The sequence below is a fragment of the Lycium barbarum genome, chromosome 10, assembly GCF_019175385.1.
Source record: "Lycium barbarum isolate Lr01 chromosome 10, ASM1917538v2, whole genome shotgun sequence".
NCBI lineage: Eukaryota > Viridiplantae > Streptophyta > Magnoliopsida > Solanales > Solanaceae > Lycium > Lycium barbarum.
The window spans coordinates 47,253,240-47,279,104 of NC_083346.1; the positions used below are offsets into that span (position 1 = coordinate 47,253,240).

Genomic DNA, 25,865 nt, shown 5'->3' on the forward strand with positions numbered 1-25,865 from the left:
AGTGTTTCAACTTCTCAATACCTTGAATAACATGGAAAGATCATAAAACTTACCTTAGATGTTGTAGGAATAAGCTTTGGATGGAAATACTTCACTTGAGCCAAAACCCTAGTTCATCTCCAATGAAATTTCTTGGCTTGGATGATCTTTAATGAGTTTCTTACACTTGGTTTTCTTAGTTTGATGAAGTTGATCATAAATTTCTCTTGTGTTCTTGTAGATGAAGAGTGGAGAGGGTTTCTAGAAAGTTCTTGAAGTGTTGGATGAAAAATGAAATGAAATAATGACTTGGTCCCTTTTTAATAACGTGAAAAATCTGATTTGTTGGGAAAATTATACGGACACTTATACGATCTGTATAAACTTATACGGTCCGTATAAGTGACCGTGAAATCATCCCTTTAATCACTCGACTCTGTGTCCATTATACGGTACTTTATACGGGTCGTATAATTTTATACGGTCCGTATAAGTGACCGTAAAATCACCTCTTCAACATCTCGCCTCTGTGAGAATTATACGGCATATTATACGGGCCGTATAAGTGACCGTATAATCTCACCAGTGAGGGACTTCATTGTGACAATCCTGCGGAACGTAAAATCATCCGTATAACATTATACGGATAGTATAATCGACCGTATAACTCATCTCTTCACTGATCTTATTCTTGTCACTTGGCTTGATATCTACTCCTTATGGATCCTTCTTGACACTTGTTTATCACTTCATTAACAATCTAAGGGACGTTATAATTCTTCTCCAAGACGCTATTAAATCATCATTAACTTGTTACTCGTAAATCCTTTTCGATACACATCGCATGCCTTGCCCTCTCTTGGCAAACATTCTTCTCTCACTACGAATGTCTTTGAAATCTTAATTAGGGTCATCAAATATCATTCCTTACTTATTTAAATACCGTATACACGTACTCTTCATTAGTCTATTCACTGTACATCAACGAAAAATTTTCCGAGGTGTAACAACCAAATATGTGTCCAGTGTGATTCCTTCACTGGGGATGAGAGGTCATGCACCAACAATGAGTGTAGTCCTCACAGGTTTTGAATCATCCCATCATCAATTAGCCTCACAATCTTTCTTCTAAGGGCCACGCATTTGTTGGCGGTGTGGCCAGATTGATTCTAGTGGAATATCTCTTGTGTGCATAGATCGGAGCACATGGTGGGAGTCTCTCACCACTGGGATATGTGGCCCTCATCGCCTCATAGATTTCCAAGCATTGTACAGGATTTGGCTTGATTCAAAAAGGAAAAGCATGTGTTTTGAGGGAAATTGCCCACCATGTTGTTGACGGTGTGCCAGTCAACCATTGAGGCGTCTCATAGTTCTCAGCGACAGTGGCAGAGGCAGCGGTTGTAGCCTTTTTGGGTGGCCTACTTAGTTCTTCCTCATAAGGTTTAGATTCTTCCTCGGGTGCCTCAGTCTCTTGCTTGGGCATTTCCTTCATCTCCAAAAGAGGTATGCAGCTTCTTACCATTCGCTTGACCTCATCCGAGAGGTTCTCATTGTAGTGTTAAATTTCTATGGTTCCCTTTGGGGGATTTCCTACTAGGTCCAAGATTCGGTCAGCCTCCTTGATTTTTGCCTCGACTAGATTGACCCTCTCTGAATCGAGTCCTCGCCTTCTTCTTGACTAATCAAGTTGACGACGGGTGTAGTGGCACTTTGGCTATCTTGAGCGTCTGTGGTAGCAAGTAAACCTTTTAAGAGAAGCAAAATGAGTTAGGTAAATGGGATGTATTTAGGAGGTGATGCTCTTTGGTAATTTGGGTATTTTTCTATGTATTTCTTTGGGTAGTGATGGGAATGTTGAATAAATCAATATTCAGCAGGAATGCATGAAAGCACGTAAACATGTAATCACATAATTATATAATTGCAATAAATTACACTATGTGCAATCCGAAGACCTTTTTGTACCAAGGTGTCACGTCCCAAATCGGGCAACGTGCGGGCACCCATTTTCCACCTTAGTAGGCGAACCTTTTCCCACACCATAATTCAAATCAACAATAAAGTAAACCCAATAATCAAAGATATAATAAGTCAACAAAAGATAAGTAAACAAGTACGGAAATAATACAATAATCCTAAGGAATCTGGTCTAGGGCCATACAAGAGCCACTATTACAAATACTACAAGTCCGAATATGAACATATAGTCTGAAAAGTGGAATACTGTCTCAGAATATCAAATAAGACAAGTAATTAAGAAGAGGCATCCGGGCTGTGGATTCGTCTATGTGCTCACCCTAGATGCTCGTCAGCAAAGGCTAGGGAAATCAGCTACGAGGAGAGGAAGTTGACCCTATCACGTAATCTGCACTCATAAAAGAATGAAGCAAGGTAGTATCAGTACAAACACTATGTACTGGTAGGTATCATAGGTCGACATCAGTTAGCTAACATATATAAAGAAAGAGACTGAAAGATAATCATGCTCACAGTCAAGTATCCATCAACACAGTCTAAGAATAGCATCACAAGTACAGAAAGATCAACAACAGAATCATAGCCTATGGTTAAGCACCTAAACACAAGTCTACCAAGTTTCCCACAATTACTCAAAGTGATCACAACCACAAGTATAATCCCCGAATCCAATCAATAGATGCAAATGAGATAATAATGATGAATTCATATGCAATGCAATGATACACACACGCTAGTCATGCATATGCAATAACTCTATGCCTCGATAGTCATGCATATGCAATAACTCTATGCCTCGATAGTCATGACCAATGGGGGACCCGTAAAGTCCATGTACCTGTTGCGGCGCATAGCTCGAACCAATATGTGTGTGGGTGTGTATATATATATATATATATATATATATATATATATATACATTTGGATCGGGTTGTGCGCCGCAACATATATTAAACCTATTTTGGACCGAGTTGCACGTTTCGCAACATATATATGTATATATATATATATATATATATATATATATATATATATATATATATATATATATATATATATATAAGATAACTCCATGCCTCGATAGTCATGCATATGCAATAACTCTATGCCTCGATAGTCATGACCCATGGGGGACCCGTAAAGTCCATGTACCTGTTGCGGCGCATAGCCCGATCCAATATGTGTGTGTGTGTATATATACACATTTGGATCGAGTTGTGCGCCGCAACATATATTAAACCTATTTTGGACCGGGTTGCACGTTTCGCAACATATATATATAATAACTCCATGCCTCGATAGTCATGCATATGCAATAACTCTATGCCTCGATAGTCATGCATATGCAATAACTCTATGCCTCGATAGTCATGCATATTCAATAACTCTATGCCTCGATAGTCATGACCCATGGGGGACCCGTAAAGTCCATGTACCTGTTGCGGCGCATAGCCCGATCCAATATGTGTGTGTGTGTGTGTGTATATATATACACACACATTTGGATCGGGTTGTGCGCCGCAACATATATTAAACCTATTTTGGACCGGGTTGCACGTTTCGCAATATATATATATATATATATGTATATATATATATATATATATATATATATATATATATATATATATATATATATAACAATATCAATGGTGCCACACAAATGTGTGAGTATGAATGCATGAGTGATATCAATGCCAATGAGAATCTATCAATATCAATGGTGCCACACATGGACACATATCACGAGAATCTGTCAATATCAATGGTGCCACACATGGATACATATCACGAGAATCTATTAATATCAATTGTGCCACACATGGACACATATCACGAGAATCTATCAATATCAATGGTGCTACACATGGAAACATATCACGAGAATCTATCAATATCAATTGTGCCACACATGGACACATATCACGAGGATCTATCAATATCAAATCTAGTATCACAAACATGGCAACAAGCCACAATCACAACAATACCAACCTATGTAATCCATCCCAACTTCATACCCGAAGGTGTAACATGCTTTCTCCAACAATCACTAACTCTAAATATGCTTCGCTAACCGAAGTCTAAGAATAAGGTAAGCTGTAACCTACCTAGTAGCCGAGCGGGAGCCACGAACAATCACACATTTGCCTTGTCTTTATGGAGCGCCTCCAAATACTCAAAGTCTAACCATAATCGAATTCTAAGTTAGAAAATAGGAAGAAAAATACCCATATTGCAAGGTATCCTTTGAATCAAAATCAAGTATAGAAAAAAAGGGAAAACGGGCCTATAAGGGTAAAACGAGTATTTCGAAAGTGAAATCGGTGACCCAACGTACTATTAGTTCAATCCTACTATTCAATTGCTAGATTAACTCACGAATAGGTCAAATACATCATTCAAGTAAAAATCCCCAATTTGGGTATAAACTCTAACTTTCAAACCTTTAATTTCATCAACAATAATGGAAGATTCAAGCCTATTAGTTACTAAATCATCAAATTCCATACTTAGATTAGTCAAATCTACCAACAATTCTCATTTAGGAAGACTTTAACTGAAATAATGAAATAGACATCAAAACCCATCTTTCCTCTTAAGTTCTATAGAGATTCTAGCATGGATTCAAGCTTAGGGAAAGATAAAGGAATGGATTCAAGCTTAGGGAAGATAAAGGAATGGATTTAAGGTTAGGGCACCAGAGAAATCAGCCAAGAACTCTCCAAATCGCCTCAATGGATGCTTAGAGCCAAGTAATGAAGTGATAGGAAATGGAGGGTTTCAACTAAGCATTAAATAAGAAACTGGTCTCGTCATTCGTTGTAGCAGGCTCGCCACGGAGGTACCCCTCTCGCTGTTATGCATCCGCCACAGCGGATTACCGTCTGCTGTGGCGACCCCTCTCTATATCCTCAGCCATGCTATAGCGGACCTAGCCCTCGTTGTGGCAGGTCTGCTAGGGCGGACGTAGCGGCACCAGAAAACACTGATTTTTCACAAACCCAATCCCGAAATTCAACAATCAATTGAGACCTCACAAACATAAATCAGACATGCATTCACATATAAAAACACGTTACTGGCTCATTCGCGGTCTCCAAATTCCCAACGGAGGTCTGTTTGACCGGATCAACACCTCATAAACAAATACTAACTTTCCAACTAATAACTCAAAATGCTCCCAAGTACCTTGGGAACCAAACCGAACATCCTACCAGGTCACAATCGACCATCCAGATCTCTCGGAATCGACAGATATCCGAAAAAGATTTGTTTACCTAAAATTCAACTATTGGTCAAACATTATTCACTTCGAGGCTCAATTTAGCAGAAGACATCATAAATCTCGCCCGATCACCTCCTCAAGAATCGTACCACCCATTCTCGTAGGTCAAAATCGTACTAATAGGGCTCGAGGAAAGGTCAATGGGGGTAGATGCGTCCAAAGTACTATAACGACCAAATGGGTCGTTACACAAGGCCTTTCTAATCTGTTTAAAACATGATTGTGCCAATTGTTAACTCAAACCATTGCCCAAATAATCATAATTTCATTAATAATAATAATAATATCTCCCAAAAATAATTACAAAATATGATCAAGCCGACAGAGGGGTATAAATAAGCAAGTAAATAAATCAGCAAAAGTGGTCTCCAGTGGCGGATGATGATCTTCTATCAGTCCAAGCCTTCTTGTCCCTTTGAAGGGAGGTCTGAATTCGAAGATGCGTCGATGTCAGCAACGAATCTATCAAGAAACCTTTCTATGTAAATGTCAGTGGAGCGGTCTCATTTATTGCTCCCTTCATTCAAGCATCTAGGTCCTCGAAGCACTTATGTGTGATCTCCAACTCTTGGGTCAAGCTATCTATGATGGCTTTTTCATGATCTATCTTCTCCAAATATTTTGCGTCGCTATCATCAGCTCATCTTTGGATCAAACATATCTTGATCTCGGCTTTGGAGGCCTTGTCTCGGATAAATTGATAGAGATTAGGTCCGGGGGTGAGGGTGCCTTTCAAATGTGCCCTCAGCCAAATCCTCATCACACCCAGGATGGAACCTATCTTGAGCCAGGGTCTCAGGGCCCCAAGTCAATCGACTGTTCCACTCTCGGATAACCTTTCCAATATCTCAAATTTTGTCCTTCTCATAATCAATCACATATCTACCCATGTTACCTACTTGGAGTATCACTTGTCTCCTCCCATACTGTCTCAAGACTCTAGTGGGTGCATAAGGACGAATCCCTTGGATTCCCATGAGGGGTAAGAATGGCCACTTTCTACCTCTAACCACAACTCGCTCGAATATGAATTCTGGGAACATGCATTGTATTTGTTTCTCCCTAAGTCTTGAGAAGATGAAGGCCCACCCCCACCCTCACCCTTCTTTGTTTTGGTAGCCAAAATTTGGACAATGGGATTTAAGGTCATCCTTCGTATTTTGGTTTCTTATGTACTGGGACCCTCTGATTTGTTAAAGTGTTTGATAATCCACCATTGTAGCAATAAATTGCATCCTTGGAAGTACTTATGATGGTTTCGGCATTGTCCTAGGACTCGGTGCACGTCGGCAAGAATGACGAGGACCAAGTCAAAGTATTTGGTTTCTCCATTTGTCGTTAGGCCATAAAAGATAGCATGAGTGACATAAATGACACGAGTGTCAATGGCAAGGTATATGTCCTTGGGAAAGATTATGAGTCCCAACAAACATATGGCAAAGGCTAAGGATCGGGTGGCTTTCCAGTCTGCATAGGTTTGGAATTATAGGGCATAGTTTATGAATCCCATTTTGGTTCCAAAGCGACAGTACAAATCCATAAAGGCTACAGTTAGACCGAAGATCTATTTAGTGTTGGCTATGGATAGTAGCTTCATGATTTTGGGAGGGATGGGTTTGTTTGGGACTAAGATGTTGTGGTCAGGTTTCTTCCTCTTCCTTAGACAGTCTAATTACCATCTATGCAATCTCGGATCTCCTCCAAAGTCGGGGTCATCTCTACCTCGCCAAACTTAAACACCATCCTATCACAATCTCAATATTTGATGTGTACCTCAATCAACTCCATATAACCCGACATATTAATCAGTGAGGGTAAATGTCCTAAGCAATTGGTGACTGATTTTTGTTATTTGGCATCTAACCTAGCCCGCCACATCTTCAGTATATCGGGTGCATCGAGGATCATGTCAAACTTTAGGTTGTAAGGCATCTACAAAACAGAGCACGGTTAATTTTCTCCTCCAAAGGCCAATGCTTTAACACAATCATGTTTCCAATTAACACGTAGTTAGATGTAGTGTCTTTGGGTAATAGATCGTCTTGACACAAAGGTTGTCTCCTAATAGACTTAAATACGTCTCAAATATTCAAGCCCTTCTAGGAAAGTTTTTGCTAAGTAGTAGGGATTTGGCTTCGCTCTATCATAGGTAAACTAGAGTGGGCTTTTCAAATGACTTAGGACTCGAGCGGATTACTCGAGGTGAACCGTTGTTGACTGTTGGATAATCGCGAACCAACTACGTCTTCAATGTGTTCCAAAGAAAGTAGAATTGTATTCATCGTGTCAGTCGAATGGGTGTACCCAATACTACTGGTTACAGGGGATTTGTTGCATACATTATGGCAAGAATTTGCTTTGTAATGTATTTGGTTATTTAGTGAAGGATCGACCACGGGCCCGCGTAGTCGCCTTTGAAGCCATGCAAGTTTTTTGCCAGTTTGGCAGAGTTTATGATATGCATGCCATGACAGTTATATATAAGAATTTAAACACTTAAGCAAATAATTACAAATAAAACCACACATTATTGAAACGCTTATGGTTAAAATCTATTTGAAATCGCCAGCAGAGTTGCCATCTGTTACGGTTCACTTTTATGAGTGTGTTTGGAAAGACACCTAGGAATTGGATTTGAGTGTAATTAGGTATAATTACACAGTTTTGGCATATTTGTTTGGCCAAGTAATTACTTGGTTAGCATGGAATTGGGTGTAATTAAAGGGCTGTAATTACACTCTCCAATTCTCACGGGGGAGGTTAGAATTGGAGGTAATTACACTGTGTAATTACAAGGTTACTTTTCAATTTCTTTTCTTTTCTGTTTTTATATTAATTGTTTTTATTTACAACTTTTTTATTTGTATTATTTTAAAATATTTTATTATTTTATTATTTTTTATTTTTTATTTTACATTATTCATCTTTCATTTCTTCATCTTTACTTGTGATTCCTTTTTTAAAAAAAATGGTTAAAGCCACCTAAGAGGTGGGAATTTATACAAAATCAAAATAGGTTCTGTACATGTCACGACCCAAGTAGCCGTGAGTGGAACCCACATAAATCCCCTAGTGGGCGAACCATCCCCTTACCCAATTATCAAATCATTTTAGACAATTATAAATTGATAACCAGAATTAATTCATAAAACTGTCTAGTCATGCCATCAATAAATAAAAATGCGGAAATCTAACTATTAAATCCCCAAAGATCCTAAAGTCATCGTACAAGGACTCTAAAACATAAATTGTCTAAGGAAAGAACAATTGTCTGAAATAACATAAGTAATAACTGGAATGAAAGTAGACATCAATGAGAGAAGATTTTCAGGCGGCCTGGCATGGATAAGAGCTCACCCTCAAATCTGTTTGAAGCTGGCCTCAAGCTAAATATAAGGTTTGGTAGATGTCTCTGGATCACAATCTACACTCAAAGAATGCAGCAAGGTAGTATCAGCACAAACACTATATACCGGTAGATATCATAGGTCGACTAAGATTAGTATCATGCATAAAATCAATAGAGTAGACAGATAGGTACAACAGCACACAACCACATGAAATTATCAACAACAATCGTCCACACTAAAATAAGATAAGCCTACACAACAGCGATCAATAAAAGTAGCTCAACCCATGTCATCACCAACACAACCATAACTCACGAATTATCTCAACTCTGTCACATATCCGTACACACATGTTAAATGGTATTGTTTGCCCAAATATTGATGACCTACAGGGGACTCATGGTGTCCATGTACCACTCGCTCTGGAACTGGCCTCGGATCACGAGCCCATAACTAGGCCACATCCTTACCCCTCTGTCAAATGTGCCTTTTCATATTTATATGTTATTTCTCATCTCAATGTATTTCCGTTCCAACAATCTATAAGGAATGTGACCAATCAATAAACCAATATCAAGGAACAGAAGTCACCATGCCACAAGTCATATCAAGACTCAAGAATCAATTCATCAATAGCATGAATAAGGGATTACTCCAAGTCGAAAAGAAGAGTATTCATTAACTTCATCCTTATCATATCATAATAGTTCATTGTCACACCCTAACCTTACTAGGGTGTGATGGGCACCCGACCCCATATCCGGAGCCGAGCGAACCCACAGACTTTCATTTCGTACATAATCTTTCCGGACTTTTAATCAAATAGAATGTAATACATAGTAGAACTTACTGAAACATATATATATATATATATATATATGTTATAGCTTTCAAGTCAAACAAATCTGTAATCATACAGACTTTATAGTATAATACAAAACGACACATCGGCTGATGGAGCCGCTTACTAAACCGACATACCATACCCACGACTCTGTCTGCAAAGTCTCTAACATTAACAGAACCTCTAACACATATCCTCTGACTCGGCAGTTCTCCAGGAGAAAATGGAGCTTGGCATCTTCGCTGAAACGTCTTCTATAATGTCTTCAACTCATCTGGGAGTACCTGCGCGGCATGAAACGCAGCCCCCGAAGAAAGGGGGTCAGTACGGAATATGTACCGAGTATGTAAGGCAAGAAGTGCAGTAAACAGAATCGTAATCGGAGTCAGGAGCACAGAAGCATAACAGACAGAACCATAATCAGAATCGGAAGTACAAAAGGTAAGTACCTTATCCGAGACATCAAAATGCTTACTTTCAGAACACAAATCATGTATGCCAAAATCATATATCAGGAGAAATACAGAAGGTAAGTAGCTTATCCAGAATATCAGAATACTTACTTTTCAATCACAAAGGATGCATATCAAAGTCATGCATGGGGCACATGAACATGGTCGCCACTCCCGTCTCTGGCGCCATAATACATCATGCTCTAGAAGATTTCATATCTCCGAACATCTCCATCACACATCATAACATATACGCGGTATCCCGGGAACCGGACATATACCCCGAGAACCCGGGAACCGGATACACGGTACCCCGGGAACCGGACAGATACAACGAGAACCCAGAGACCAGTCACATTATACTCCATATACATATACATGGTACCCCGGGAACCGGACAGATACCACGAGAACCCGGGGACCAGTCACTAGTTAACCGGAGACGGACATATACCACAATACTCCAGAACCGGATACATCATACTCAATATACACGGTAACCGGGGACGGACATATACCACAGTACCCCGGAACCGAACACATCATACTCCGAAATTATATATATGGAGCCCGGCCCTCAAACGGGAACCCGGCGAACCATCCGCACGATACATACCGGCCCGGGACTCGGCCAAGGAAATCATAACATATGCACGAGCAGAGTAGTGAGAAACTAAATACAAATAAATCAAGATTCGATGGAATAATCGACGTATCATCAGAATGTTCGTAGCAGATTACTTATGACAAAATACTTATACCAAAATATTTATATTAGAATACTTGTGTCAAAATACTTATATCAGAATACGTATGTCAGAATACTTATATCAAAATACTGGTATCCAAATACTTGTATCAGAATACTTATGTCGGAATTCTTGTATCAGCATACTCATAACGGATTATTTATATCAGATTACATACCCATATCAGAATATTCACATTAGAGCACTTATATCAAGATACTTATATCAAAATATTCATATCGAAATGCTCGTATCAAAATGTTCATATCAGGATACTTATATCAGAGTTGGGAACACTCATATCAAATCACTTGTATCAGATTATTTATATCAGAATAGTCGAATCAGAATACTTATATCGGAGTTTCTAGATGCTTATTTCAGAGGATGCATACGGATCACAACAAACTCAGAACAATAGCCAACAGTTTTCCTTAATTATTGTACGGAAGTGAATCAAATAGGACAACACAAATAGGTCTCGGGGATTGTGGGCCCACCTCGGGTCAAGTCGAGGTGGCGTACACAAATTACGTACATTAAGCTTTATGGAATCACTTATGAAAGTCTTAGTGTCATTCAATTCCATTTGGGAAAATTATAGATGTTTCAGCACTTATTCCAACAAGGCATGAAGAATTTGATTCAATTCTATTGAATGAAAAAGGGTCAAATTCAAACTCGGATTTCTAGGAATAGAATCGTCCCCGAGGATCGTATCCAAACCTAATATGTCTAAGACATGCCAAAAGAAGGAAGAGTGAAGCCTTACATACCTTTTCTACTTCTTAAGCTTCTCAAAATTCAAGTTCCAAATTCTTCAAAATCTACAACTGGTCACAAATACCAAACATGATGATAAGCCTTTAGGAATTTAATCTTGAATCAACACTTGTCTTAATTTCTCAAGTAAATCCACTTATATTCTGCCGAAATTTGGACAGCATCTCCCCTGTAAAGATATCATCCCCAATATTTCGACTCGGCCAAAAACACAACAATAAACCCGAGAATGGAACTCGGCCAAAGTATTGACAACATTACCAACAACAACACCAACAATCATATCTTCCGACTTCCACAATTTATTCAAAATACATTACAACATTAATAGCTATGTTACATAATTTAATAACATTTCCTTTATACTCAATCCATGATTGTTCACATATTCAAATACGAATCCGAAACCATTTAACAATATTCAAGAACAGTCCAACAACCCGCACAACACTTCGAACGGCCAAACCAACATACTACCTAAAATCTTCCAAACTCAACAAGAACAAAGACAACACATTTCTTTCTTTCAACCTCATGAATTACACCAACAATTCACACTAACAACGTTATCTTCCGTAATCACAAGAACACTATATACAATTCACCTCAACTTCTAAAACAACTCCCCAATACTTACAATTTCAACTTGAATCATTAAACTCTTATTATCAACATAGAATTCACAACAACAACAACCAAAACACTAAATAAAATAATTGAATCATGGTTCTTACAACCACACATGCACACGGCCACAACATACCACACGGCCACATATCCAACACACACTATCTTCATGATTTTCATTCATTTCTACACACCACAACATTCACAAGCATCCATAACATAGAAAGGAAGTTTGAATTCTTACCTTTTTCCTTCAACTTCCCTCTTGGCTAAGGTTGTAAGTTTGCAACAAGAAGTGATTCTCTTGCTTCAACAATTATATCATGTTGAAGAGGGCCTTCAAATTAGTAAGAATACATGAAGAAACAAATTTTTGGAACAATATTTCCAAGGCCTAATTTTTCCATGGTTCGCCGAATGGCCCCTTTGGTTTGTTCTTCATTTTGTTTTCTTGAAACTTCTTGAAAAATGAAGAAATTCATGGACCCTTTTTCTTATTTAACACATGATTTAAATTTAATTCCATGGGCTTGGGCCTTGGCACTATGGCCGGCCACCCTTAAAATTTTGGGCCTCATTTTCTCTTATTTGTTTTTAGCCCAATTAGTTGGCTAATTTTTGTAATTCATGAAACAAATTTGTCCAAAATTCCAATTTTACCCTTAGCCTTCCTCCATATTCCCGCATCAACATTTTTCATGAACAACTTATATATTGAACACAATCAAGAACATAGCCTTGCTCTTAACTTCCCGCAATTATCTTAAATTATCCAAATGTACAAAATGCGGGATATAACATCCTCCCCGCCTTTAGAACATTCGTCCTCGAATGTTCAACTGACCTGAGGGGGTGTCATAATACTTCGGGAGGGTTCTTTCTATAATTATCCTATATTGACTCTCCGATGTGGATTCTTTACAAATATGATTGAGTATTGCTCCACATCGATGATTCATATACTTTCATAGTGTATTTTCTCATATTCCACACAGTCACGAGGCCATCAACTATCTTCTAATAACTGACAAATCCTTTTTGCCCTTTCACAAACGCTGTGTTCCTTCTTTCTTTCAAGAAATTCCAAACCAAACATAGGTACAATAGTCGTTGTCATCCGAAATATCCTTTGAGTCTTATCATTCTCTCCAATATTCTTTTAATGTGTCGACATGTTTCGAACTCTAGTCCCTTTAGTCTAACCTAATATGTTCTCCCCCCCCCCCCCCCTTTTAAGGGGTTCCGTACAATCTTCGAGTATCCTCGTTTTTGGTTATATTTCATTCTTCGTCCTTCTTTCCAACTCTACGCACAACATTTTGAAAACTCCATATCATAAATTTTTCTTTCACTTTATGACCATATCATAATTTTTGTCAGCATTCTCATATCTTTTCTTGCTTCACATCCCCCGTCATCGCCACTATTCCTTTATCCTTACTTGTTGAAATTGATTTTTGAACCCCACGCATTCCTCTTTTGTTCTATGTTACCATACTTTGTTCTTTTTACATCCCTGTCTTTGGGTTTTTATCCAAGTAGTCTCATGCCTTGCCGGTAATTCCTTTCGGACTTCACGTACTAAGGTTTCTTACCTTTCACCTTTTCTGACACTCTAATCTATTTATCTCCCATCTACACTCTTTCCATTCCTAGCCTGTAGCGAAAATATCATCGGTTTATCTTATAACACTTGCACCATTTACTTCTGTTGTCACTCAATCTTCGGTGCCCTTACTCAATTAATGCTTTCCACACCGTAGTGCCGGCTACTGGGACATACGTGCCCATTAATACAATCACAGATGAGATGTATATCCATATATATATATATATGTTCATATAATTATTATAAGCTAACCCACATAATACTTCCAAACACTATTCAAGCCTATCCAAATTCCAGAGCCGTGACATACTTTCTGTCTCTTCTCTAGTCTAACCCATCGCGTGCTATGTGGCCTTTTATGGTCTCCAACCATCCCGTATATTCTAATTTCACTCAGGCTAATCTAGCTTCCCATTCGTCTCTTATGTCGGAATATATAGAATTCTTGCATACTTCCCAGGGGGTCACCCATCCTCCCACCTTAGCACGCTTAACCCCGAAACTTCGGTGGGATTCGGTGCCTTAATGCTGATATAATCGCGTCTGCTTCCTCGTATGGCCCTTATTACATGATTTGGGGCTAGTCGAGGTCTTACAGATTCCGAGACATTCTCGTGACACGTCCTTTCTTTTACAATTACCGTTTTTCCCTTTTCGACCCTCAGTATTCACCTTTTACTTTTACACATAATTACCTTCCGTCCTGGGTCCCCAGGGTCCCATTGGTAAAAATGTACCTTCATCGCCATTGCTTATACATACACGGTTACCAGCCTGTTTGGATTTCCACTCACCATTCGTACATAATAATTTACAGCAAACTGCTTATCAACCTTCTATGAATCCTTCAACAGACCTGGTTCTTCTTATACCATTATTTCTTTTCAAAATCTGTACACAACAAGTATCAACAATACCTTACAGATCATACGACTATTTACCACATTCTAGCCATCCGGAACTGCCAATTTCAGGTGACAGAACAAATACATCCATACCTACCCTTGTGACCTTTCCATATCGTTACTTACCTTTTTCCATCGTATGTAAGGCTTACAGAAAGAGTTTCACTATTTTTTCCTATGACTTGGCTCTATCGCACGATCTATAACAGAAAGAAGGTCAACAATCCCTAGATGCCCTGTAGCCTCCTGTTTATAAATGTGGCGCGCTTCACACCAGAAACAGGACTCTACCGGACACGACTTTGCAGACAACCCCTAGGACAGACCTGCTCTGATACCACTTTGTCACACCCTAACCTTACTAGGGTGTGATGGGCACCCAACCCCATATCCGGAGCCGAGCGAACCCACAGACATTCATTTCGTACATAATCTTTCCGGACTTTTAATCAAATAGAATGTAATACATAGTAGAACTTACTGAAACATATATATATATATTTTATAGCTTTCAAGTCAAACAAATCTGTAATCATACGGACTTTATAGTATAATACAAAACGACACATCGGCTGATGGAGCCGCTTACTAAACCGACATACCATACCCACGACTCTGTCTGCAAAGTCTCTAACATTAATAGAACCTCTAACACATATCCTCTGACTCGGCAGTTCTCCAGGAGCAAATGGAGCTTGCCATCTTCACTGGAACGTCTTCTATAATGACTTCAACTCATTTGGGAGTAACTGCGCGGCACGAAACGCAGCCCCCGAAGAAAGGGGGTCAGTACGGAATATGTACCGAGTATGTAAGGCAAGAAGTGCAGTAAACAGAATCGTAATCGGAGTCAGGAGCACAGAACCATAACAGACAGAACCATAATCAGAATCAGAAGTACAGAAGGTAAGTACCTTATCCGAGACATCAAAATGCTTACTTTCAGAACACAAATCATGTATGCCAAAATCATATATCAGGAGAAAAACAGAAGGTAAGTAGGTTATCCAGAATATCAGAATACTTACTTTTCAATCACAAAGGATGCATATCAAAGTCATGCATAGGGCACAGGAACATGGTCGCCACTCCCGTCTCTGGTGCCATAATACATCATGCTCCAGAAGATTTCATATCTCCGAACATCTCCGTCACACATCATAACATATACACGGTATCCCGGGAACCGGACATATACCACGAGAACCCGGGAACCGGATACACGGTACCCCGGGAACCGGACAGATACCACGAGAACCCAGGGACCAGTCACATTATACTACATATACATATGCACGGTACCCCGGGAACCGGATAGATACCACGAGAACCCGGGGACCAATCACACGGTAACCGGAGACGGACATATACCACAGTACTCCGGAACCGGATACATCATACTCCATATACACGGTAACCGGGGACGGACATATACCACGGTACCCCGGAACCGAACACATCATACTCCGGAATTATATATAAGGAACCCGGCCCTCAAACGGGAACCCGGCGAACCATCCGCACGATACATACCGGCCCGGGACTCGGCGAAGGAAATCATAACATATGCACGAGCAGAGTAGTGAGAAACTAAATACAAATAAATCAAGATTCGATGGAATAATCGACGTATCATCAGAATGTTCGTAGCAGATTACTTATGACAAAATACTTATACCAAAATATTTATATTAGAATACTTGTGTCAAAATACTTATATCAGAATACGTATGTTAGAATACTTATATCAAAATACTGGTATCCAAATACTTGTATCAGAATACTTATGTCGGAATTCTTGTATCAGCATACTCATAACGGATTATTTATATCAGATTACATACCCATATCAGAATATTCACATTAGATCACTTATATCAAGATACTTATATCAAAATATTCATATCGAAATGCTCGTATCAAAATGTTCATATCAGGATACTTATATCATAGTTGGGAACACTCATATCACATCACATGTATCGGACTATTTATATCAGAATAGTCGAATCAGAATACTTATATCGGAGTTTCTAGATGCTTATTTCAGAGGATGCATACGGATCACAACAAACTCGGAACAATAGCCAACAATTTTCCTTAATTATTGTACGGAAGTGAATCAAATAGGACAACACAAATAGGTCTCGGGGATTGTGGGCCCACCTCGGGTCAAGTCAAGGTGGCGTACACAAATTACGTACATTAAGATTTATGGAATCACTTATGAAAGTCTTAGTTTCATTCAATTCCATTTGGGAAAATTATAGATGTTTCGACACTTATTCCAACAAGGCATGAAGAATTTGATTCAATTCTATTGAATGAAAAAGGGTCAAATTCAAACTCGGATTTCTAGGAATAGAATCGTCCCCGAGGATCGTATCCAAACCTAATATGTCTAAGACATGCCAAAAGAAGGAAGAGTGAAGCCTTACATACCTTTTCTACTTCTTAAGCTTCTCAAAATTCAAGTTCCAAATTCTTCAAAATCTACAACTGGTCACAAATACCAAACATGATGATAAGCCTTTAGGAATTTAATCTTGAATCAACACTTGTCTTAATTTCTCAAGTAAATCCACTTATATTCTGCCGAAATTTGGACAGCATCTCCCCTGTAAAGATATCATCCCCAATATTTCGACTCGGCCAAAAACACAACAATAAACCCGAGAATGGAACTCGGCCAAAGTATTGACAAAATTACCAACAACAACACCAACAATCATATCTTTCGACTTCCACAATTTATTCAAAATACATTACAACATTAATAGCTACGTTACATAATTTAATAACATTTCCTTTATACTCAATTCATGATTGTTCACATATTCAAATACGAATCCGAAACCATTTAACAATATTCAAGAACAGTCCAACAACCCGTACACCACTTCGAACGGCCAAACCAACATACTACCTAAAATCTTCCAAACTCAACAAGAACAAAGACAACACATTTCTTTCTTTCAACCTCATCAATTACACCAACAATTCACACTAACAACATTATCTTCCGTAATCACAAGAACACTATATACAATTCACCTCAACTTCTAAAACGACTCCCCAGTACTTACAATTTCAACTTGAATCGTTAAACTCTTATTATCAACATAGAATTCTCAACAACAACAACCAAAACACTAAATAAAATAATTTAATCATGGTTCTTACAACCACACATGCACACGGCTACAACCTACCACATGGCCACACACCCAACACACACTATCGTCATGATTTTTATTCATTTCTACACACCACAACATTCACAAGCATCCATAACATAGAAAGGAAGGTTGAATTCTTACCTTTTTCCTTCAACTTCCCTCTTGGCTAAGGTTGTATGTTTGCAACAAGAAGTGATTCTCTTGCTTCAACAATTATATCATGTTGAAGAGGGCCTTCAAATTAGTAAGAATACATGAAGAAATAAATTTTTGGAACAAGATTTCCAAGGCCTAATTTTTCCATGGTTGGCCGAATGGCCCCTTTGGTTTGTTCTTCATTTTGTTTTCTTGAAACTTCTTGAAAAATGAAGAAATTCATGGACCCTTTTTCTTATTTAACACATGATTTAAATTTAATTCCATGGGCTTGGGCCTTGGCACTATGGCCGGCCACCCTTAAAATTTTGGGCTTCATTTTCTATTATTTTGTTTAGCCCAATTAGTTGGCTAATTTTTGTAATTCATGAATCAAATTTGTCCAAAATTCCAATTTTACCCTTAGCCTTCCTCCATATTCCAGCATCAACATTTTTCATGAACAACTTATATATTGAACACAATCAAGAACATAGCCTTGCTCTTAACTTCCCGCAATTATCTTAAATTATCCGAATGTACAATGCGGGATATAACATTCATCACATAATCAATCAATCAATATCAAACTTAGGAAATTCCAACCACATTTTATTTCCGGAGACCTAATCATGCTTTCTCCTATCAATTTCATAACATATACAATCAACTAATCAAAGCCTAACTCAAGTAGACCATAACCTATCTCAACGCAGAACTGGAACAACGCAAGCTATTCCACGCGAGCCTTTCCTTTCCGCAATGCCTCGAAACAATCAACGTCTAGAAATATAGCGCTACATGAGTATTCGAATCATATACTCAAACAATATAACAATTGGGAAAAGAAAACCCACTTATTTCTACTCTTTCCAATTGGATGAACTATCACTCGTGGTGAACTCATCATTACCTCTCTCCCAATGATCATACTATTCTAATTCATGAGTTTCTAATCAATTCAACTCTTTACACGCAGTTTTTATGCTAAAGTTACCGTCTTTATGAAACCTTAAGTCTCAATACATCATTCTCATCCATTAGAACTTGAATTCCCACCCTAGGAAGTGATAATCTATAACCTTCAATGAACAAAAACAACAATAAAATCACTAACACATTCAATTCAAGGGTTTCTTAAGTTCTAGGGTTTTAGTCCTTTCGTTCACCATTAGAGAACCTTAAACTAATTGTCACGACCCAGCTAGGGGCCGCGACGGGTACCCCGGGCTAGCCACCGAGCACCGCTCGTTCTACTGCTCATCTTACCCAATTAATGCCCCTTTATCAGCTTAAGCACGAATTATAGGAAAAACATGTTTTATACAAAAACATAATTTCTTTATATACATTTGCCTCTCGGCCGTCAAAATAATATATATACATATAATGACATCTTGTGAGACCATCTAACCCACACTGCGTATCTACGAGCCTCTACTGACATACTGTATACAGAGACGGAACAAGACTCGGTCGTGCCCAAAATATGCATATATACCAAAAGGAGAATCACAAGCACCTCCGAACAATGGAGGGCTCTCAATCAGCTGACAGCTACTAACAATCTGGATCAAGCTCACCTCCCTGTCTACTTGTGGGCATGAACACAGCGTCCAAAGAAAACGGACGTCAGTACGAATATTGTACTGAGTATGAGAGGCATAAACAATGAATAAAGACAACAATGGTATCATGAGAACATCATTATGAAACATCTGGATCTGAATGACAATCATAAGAGAAGTAATGCATGTTGTCTTACTCATACTCATCATCATATCATAGATGCATAATATGTAAGCTGCCCGTCCATATCGGAACGGTGTGATAATCAATAACATTAGCCCGCGTCTGGGTTACCATCTCATGCCGCCCACTAGTGGTGTCTGCCTATGCCAAAAGGTCATGATGTATCCGTATAGTTGCCCGCCTTGGTGGTAACTGCCCGGCTAACTAGGCCCGGTGTGATGCAATCATGACATTCTTATCATAAAATACTTATAATAATATTATTATCAATATATACTTGTCATCATACATGCATAAAGACTCTAGCACAACTGCATTCTATCGAGGTGACGTAAGGTCGTGGACCCTCGATTCCATTATGAACATATATGAGCATTCTGCCTCACCTTGAAGGAAATAATACATAAGGTAAGTGTGAGCAATAAATAACATCATTATCAACATGGCATCATCATATCATATTTCTTTATCTTATATGGGCACTTATAGACATAGGCTTTTAGCTTTCCGGAATATAGGAATTCATGAAGAGGAAAGGAATTCATCCTATAGGATTCATGCCATTAGAAAGAAAGGATTAGCCTCACATACCTTTTTCATTTAGCTAAGCTATTGATCGCTTGCTCTCCTTAATGTCACGTCACTACCTTCACGAAAGAATCCGTATTAACGTTAGCTAATCGACTCAAGGGAATACATCACTATTTCTAGAGAAAATTGGGCAGCACTTCCTTTATTTATACTACCTCTCCCATAGTCTATATCAACTCCCCAACGTTCACAACAACATCCACAATATTACAATCAATAACCATCATTTATATACGTTTATCACATTCCACCATTTTCCTCCAATTTCCCCACATTTATTCGTATAACTCATTGTTGTGTTTTCGCACACTTAATACTTGTTTCATGATATAAACATCAATTATAACGTATTCATAATCACAACACATCAACATTCATGATTCAATGCCACTATCATTCAATGATGACACTATTCACTCATTCTAGACCCATTTCCCATGTCTTTCTACAATTCAAGCTTCTTAGTCTTCTAATACCTTAAACAATATGATAAAGTCATGAAACTTACCTTAGATGATGGTTGAATAAGTCTTGAGTAGTAATGCCTTCTTTGCACCAAAACCCTACTTCACCTTTCTTGGGTTTTCTTGAGTTAAATGACCTTTACTTGCATTTCATACACTTTGTTTCATGGATTTAATGTTGTTGATCTTGATGTTCCTTTGATTCCCTTGGATGAAGTGTTTTGGAGAATATTCTAGAGTGTTCTTGAATTTTGGAGATGAGAAATTAAATAAAATGAGGTTAGGGTCCCTTTTTAATACTCCAAATCTGATTTTTAATGAACAACAGTCGAGGTGTACAGTGGTCTGGTTTACGGTCTGTCCTCCATGGCCGTATCTAAGTATATCAAAAACAGAAGGGTTGGCTATCATCATGTTGATTTACGATCGAGGTTTACGGGCCGTATTTCGATTTACGGTCCGTATTCTGGGTCATGTTTTACCATTTCAACATTTAACAGAAAGTTGAATTTCTTGGAGTGTTGGAGGACGATCGCACTTTACGGTTCGTAAATCACGTTACGGGCCGTATTGTGCTTTACGACCACTGGACTGAAATGAATTTCTGCAACTTTTCTTATTTCCAAAAATTCATGAATCATCATTCCCTACTTAGTAAAACACCGCACACTCATACCCTTCGTTGATCTATTCATTGTAGACTCACGGAAAATTTTTCGAGGTGTAACACTAATCATTGGACTTAAGATGATGATGGAATGAACAAAGTCAAGGGTTTAGACTTACCTTTCAAGAGTATTTTAGCCCTAGCTTAGAAAATCGCCGCAAGTGTTCTTGGGAACTGTTTTGGAGTTATGTGCGGAATGAGTTCGGAATAAAGAATATAAAACCCTGATTCTGCCTCCCGTCGACCGCTGCAGCGGTCGATCTTTTGCTACAGCGGTCCCGCAATGGAGGACCTCATTAACTTCACCAACATCCGCAGCGGCAACCACCTGCCCGCTTCGGCGGACTCGCTACAGTGGTACCACAAGCAGTTCAACGGTCCATAATGACCAGTAGCTCGAGTTGTTTTCGCACTAGTTTTCAGTTAACATCCCAATTATTTATCCGAGGCCCTACAGACACAACCCAAATATTCAGGTCAATGTAAAAACTTGTTACGGACTCACCCGTGGCCTCAGAATTGTTATACCCCGTATTTTTTTGTACGTCGAATTATTCACAAGAAAATCGACTCAAGTTAAAGACGGGATTATTTTCGGACATGAAATAGGAACTCTTAAGTTTCAATTTTAATTAGTACATAAATTGTTTATAAATTCTATTTAGTGTAGGAATATTATTGGAGATTAGGAACTAATCAATTATGATTATGTTATTAAGTAGGAATTAATGATTAATTAAAATTAATTAATTTAATAACCATTTGTGGGCCCCACCCGAAAAATTAAAAAAAACAAAGGAGGTGAGTCATTATAGGGGGTTATGTGTCAATGTTTGGCAGCCCATATATATTAATCAAAAGATGACTAATACAACATAAGTCATCTTCACAAATTTTGGACAAGCAACGTGAATATTGATCTTCAAGGTTTGGGTTGGAGAAAAATTCAATTCCAAGAGACTCTAGATATTCAAGGGATTAGCAACGTGAATATTGATCTTCGGTGCAGCAAGGTAAGGTAATACTCTCCTATATATTTTAGAGATAATTTGGTTTTTGTATGAATTGGTGGATGTGGAATTGAATGCAAGGGTTTAGTATGTTGATGTGGAAATTGGGTTTGAGCCGTATGGGGATATTTTAATCTAGCCATGGTAAATTAAGTTTAATTAGTAGTGTTGTTGTTGATGTCGTTGGTTGTATGATACAAGTGGAGAAATTAGTATAATTAAGATTGTGATTGTTATATGACATTGTGGGTTAAAAAGGATTAAAAAGGGTTATTGGATTGTTAGAGTTGTTTATGGGCTGAATTGTAAGGGTTCTACATGAATATTGTTATTACTGTCATTGTTGGTATTTCTGTGATAACAGGAGGATAATAGGAAGTTCGGGTTAGGCGAATATATAGGGGAAATGTTGTCCGATTTCCGTTAAGTCTTTAACTAATGAAAAACCCTAATCGAGAAAGTATTAGTTAAAGAATGAGTCCTATAGGGGATTGGTTACAGATTTATGAACTAGGAAGTATAGTTTACTAACGATAGCGTTACTTTTATATTAAATAGGCTAAAAGGACGACGAAGCGAACGAGAGTGCGATTAACCTTCAGCAGGTATGTAAAGCTCCCTTCTTTCTTTTGGCATGTCTTAGATTTAAGTGATGAATGATATGAACTTTGGGGTAATTCTATTCATAAGTCTTGAGTGTGATTCATGATTCTTATTCACTTCTTGATGCTAGAACTCTTAAGTGATTGAGTTTCCCCTCGAGTCCTCTATACGTTGGATAGTAGTTGGTGTGTAAGAGTTCCTATTCTTAAAGACTATATAATGATTAATGTCTTTGACTTCTAATAGCTGTTTCACATTATCTTGATACATGACACATGATTCCTGAGGCTCTATTTGATATAGTTCTTATTGACATTCAAAGAGTACTTACCATGACTATTGTCTTGATATTCGAGTGTTAGTTAGTCCACTTATCTGTTGAGTCTCAGATGATGATGTAGTTGCGTATGGTTGCTCATGATATTCTACTCGTGCTTACTGTTATTGTATCATTCACCAAGTCCCGGGTCGGGTATGTTATCGTGCACAGTTTCACTACATTATTCACCGAGTCCCTCACTAGAGGGCCGGGTACGTTATATGCTGATATGATGATGTGATGATGTGATGATACGATGATATAATTATGGCACCGAGTCCTATGATGGGCCGGGTACGGTGTACGTGTACACGACTTTATTCACCGAGTCCCTCACTAGAGGACCGGGTACGGTATATGTATATGATAATATGATTGTGGCCAAGTCCCATAATGGTCCGGGTACGGTATATGATAATGATATGCATGATTTTGTTTCGTAAGGCACAGGTACAGTGATTTCCTGATTATTATACTTGTTTCTGGTAATCTCTACTTCAGTTATGATCCTTCTTATTGTATTTCATGCTTCATATACTCAGTACATATTCCGTACTGACCCCCTTTCTTCGGGGGGCTGCGTTTCATGCCCGCATGTACAGATAGTCGGTTTGGTGACCCCTCAGCATAGGACTTCTACTCAGCTATTTTGGAGAGCTCCGTTGTTCCGGAGTCTAGACTTTTGGTTCAGATCTTATGATGTATATGTATATGTTTATCCAGGGGTACGGCGGGGCCCTGTCCCGTCATATTTCTCTATCGATACTCTTAGAGGTCTGTAGACATATATGTGGGTTGTGTATAAGTTCTGTTCAGCTGTGTCTAAACGTTGTGCTATGGATATGTTCGTCTGTAATGGCAGCCTTGTCGGCTTGCGTATCCCCTTATGATATGATTAGCTGTGACTCCTCAGGAGACTGTTTATCTGGACATATCTATATATATGTTGACGTTATGAACCTTGGAGTTCCTCTACAAGTTTCCATATTTTTCTTAGATTTTGTATGACTATATTAGACAAGTACGTATACGGGTGTCCAGGTCGGGCACTAGTCATGGCCCACGGGGTTGGATCGTGACAGGAATTCCCAACGGAGGTCTAATTTTACTACATCGCCCCCTAACGGAAACAAAGCAAGTTTTTCAACAAACACAGGAACAACAAACAATTCAAGTTCTAATTTTTAGACTTCTACATCTTTGAGTTATTATTAGCTCATTTCTATCTTCGGGAAGGTACTAGCAAGGGTAAAATGGTCAAAGCCCCCTTAACGACCAAGCGGTTCGTTACATCAGATACCAATTAAACAACTGTTCGACCCCGAACAGACAAAGAAAAGAAACAAGGGAAAAAGGTACCTGGCTCAGTGAAAATCTTGGGGTAATTATTTCGCATATCGGATTAGGTCTCCCAAGTAGCTTCCTCAACGGGACGGTTCTTCCACTGAACCGTCACTGACGCTATCTCTTTCGACCTCAACTTACGAACCTCTCTATCTAGAATAGTATTAGGCTCTTCTTCATAAGACAAATTCTCGTCCAACAAGACAGAATTTCAACGAATGATAAATGAACCATCACTATGATATCTCTTCAACATAGAGACATGAAACACTGGATGAATACCTAACAAACCTGGAGGCAAAGCTAACTCATAGGTTTATCTCCCACATGACTAAGAATCTCAAACGGGCCAATGAATCTAGGACTAAGCTTACCTTTCCCCCAAACCTTATCGCACACTTCACTGGTGAGACTTTTAACAAAACTTGTTCTCTAACCATGAACTCAAGATCCCAGACCTTTCGATCTGCATATTCCTTCTGTTTACTATGAGCCACCAAGAGTTTTTCCTGAATCACCTTAACTTTCTCTGATGACTCTCTCAAAAGATCAGTAACCCATGGCCTTACCTCAAAGGCATCAAACAACCCGATAGGAGACCTACATCTCCTCCCATAAAGAGCCTCAAATGGGGCCATACCAACGCTTGAGTGTTAACTATTGTTATACGCAAACTCTGCCAATGGTAAGAACTGATCTCAATGGCCACCGAAGTCAATCACACAACCTCGGAGCATATCTTCAAGGACTTAAATCATCCGCTAACACTGACCATCTATCTGAGGGCGAAAAGCAGTACTAAGGTCCAACCTAGTGCTCAAATAAGTCTGCAACGCCTTCTAAAATTGGGAGGTAAATGTCGTGCCTCTATCGGATATGATGGATATAGGAGCCCCATGCAGACGAACAATCTCATGGATATAAATCTAGGCCAACTTCTGAGCATTATGGGTGATTGAACCGATATGAAATGGGCAGACTTGGTCAATCTATCAACAATGACCCAAATCGAATCAACTTATCCAAGGTCCCACTTTCACTCTGGAATGGGCATCCTCTGAAGCATACCCCCGGGTCTCTGGTGCTCATATCGAACCTGCTGACAATTTAAACACTATGCAACGAACTCAACAATATCACGCTTCATCCTAGACCACCAGTAGTGCTGCCTCAAGTCACGGTACATCTTGGTAGCAACAGGATGAATGGAATATCTAGAACTGTGAGCCTCCGC

General features: G+C 38.8%; 1 protein-coding gene across 1 annotated transcript in view; it reads right to left on the reverse strand.

The window, feature by feature from the left end:
* The window catches only part of LOC132612986 (uncharacterized), a 97,422-nt gene extending 72,153 nt beyond the window's left edge, over positions 1 to 25,269 (reverse strand). Inside the window, exon 1 of the mRNA XM_060327048.1 lies at positions 25,019 to 25,269. Coding sequence (XP_060183031.1) covers positions 25,019 to 25,269 — 251 coding nt within the window. The remainder of the gene's footprint in view (positions 1 to 25,018) is intronic.
* Positions 25,270 to 25,865: the final 596 nt, after the last annotated feature.